The sequence below is a fragment of the Lottia gigantea genome (genome assembly GCF_000327385.1).
Source record: "Lottia gigantea unplaced genomic scaffold LOTGIsca_40, whole genome shotgun sequence".
Taxonomy (NCBI): Eukaryota; Metazoa; Mollusca; class Gastropoda; family Lottiidae; genus Lottia; species Lottia gigantea.
This window is the reverse complement of record NW_008709380.1, coordinates 50345-51650: the sequence shown is the minus strand read 5'-3', so window position 1 is coordinate 51650 and position 1306 is coordinate 50345. Positions and strand designations below refer to the sequence as shown.

General features: G+C 35.8%; 1 protein-coding gene across 1 annotated transcript in view; it reads left to right on the top strand.

Annotated features, from left to right (window-relative positions):
- Positions 1–493: 493 nt before the first annotated feature.
- The window catches only part of LOTGIDRAFT_163455 (hypothetical protein), a gene marked incomplete at both ends in the record, with an annotated part of 2876 nt that continues 2063 nt past the window's right edge, over positions 494–1306 (top strand). Inside the window, 2 exons of the mRNA XM_009059972.1 lie at positions 494–600; positions 863–936. Coding sequence (XP_009058220.1) covers positions 494–600; positions 863–936 — 181 coding nt within the window. The remainder of the gene's footprint in view (positions 601–862; positions 937–1306) is intronic.

The following is a 1306-nucleotide window of genomic DNA, read 5'->3' as shown; positions in this document are numbered from 1 at the left end:
TATCGGAATCTTGAAAAGAAATTCTCCATATATTATTAGCTGTACTTGAATGATTATACACTTCCCCTATACCACTCCCCCGGCGTACATCAACATAAAGGAATCTCGACCCGTGACTCCGATTTATAGCATATATATTGTCTCCCAACCCTTTTCAAAAAGAGTAAGAAAAGCCATGCAAACAGCGCTCTATACCTTTCTTCAGGTGACGTTAGCAGGAAAGTCTCTTCGACCAGAAAATGCATGTATGTCTATCCCCGAACCCTCAACCTCCAAAATCAGCTTGCCTCCTATTAGAAAACCGCTCATCACACATTGAACTGATTTTGGTTTGAAAGTATCAAAAGTAACTTCCCTTTCGTCCATACTCTTTCGGCAATATGAAAGAGGTGATAACATCTTATCTGAAATAATCAGTTCAAATCTTGATTTGTTTTAATCATATGATGAGTGGCTAACCTGATTATTTACTGTCAGTTATTTTTCAATCAACATGGTGATCAAAATACTTCTTCTTGTTGTGGCTGTCTTGGTTTTCGCTGAGGCCAAACTGAAATATGGAACTTGCTATAAACCTATGAAGAATTACAAGGGTGTCAAGTAAGTAAGTTTTGGAATTCAAGATTCTTTTGAAAATAGTTGGAAATGTCAGGGCTGCCCAGATACTTGGTTTGTTTAGAGTGAATGAGCAAGTGTTTAAAACAGCTTGAAAGATATCAGAAGAATATTAACGAGTCCATTCAAATGACCATTGAATATAATGGGCAATCCTACAATTTCAACATAATCTTCTTAACGATTCTGAGATGTAAGATCTCAATAAGTAACAATATGGATTTTAAAATGTATTCAATTCTTTTAGAACATATCCTCGACCACACGAATATTTGAATGTTAAAGACTTACCTACATCTCTGGATTGGAGAAACCGTAATGGTACTAACTATGCTAGTACAACCAGAAATCAACATATACCACAATGTAAGTTGATTGTAGTGTCAAACGCATGAATCAATCAGTAATATCAGAATGTAACTGATATATAACTGATGCATCTGGCGACACCATTAATTTTACTATGTTCAGTGTAGATCCAAAGGAATCAATCAGTAATATTGTGTGCAGTTTAATATATATGTTACTTATGCACCATGGTGATACCATTGTTTTTACAAATTACGCCATCACATGTGGTATATTTAGGTCCATATACTATATCAAATAGTGGACTAAAAGCTCCTGGTGCTGCCGCTTAGTGTTGCAGATCTGTATCAATTGCCAGGCGTTAAGGACACGGATTTGAGAT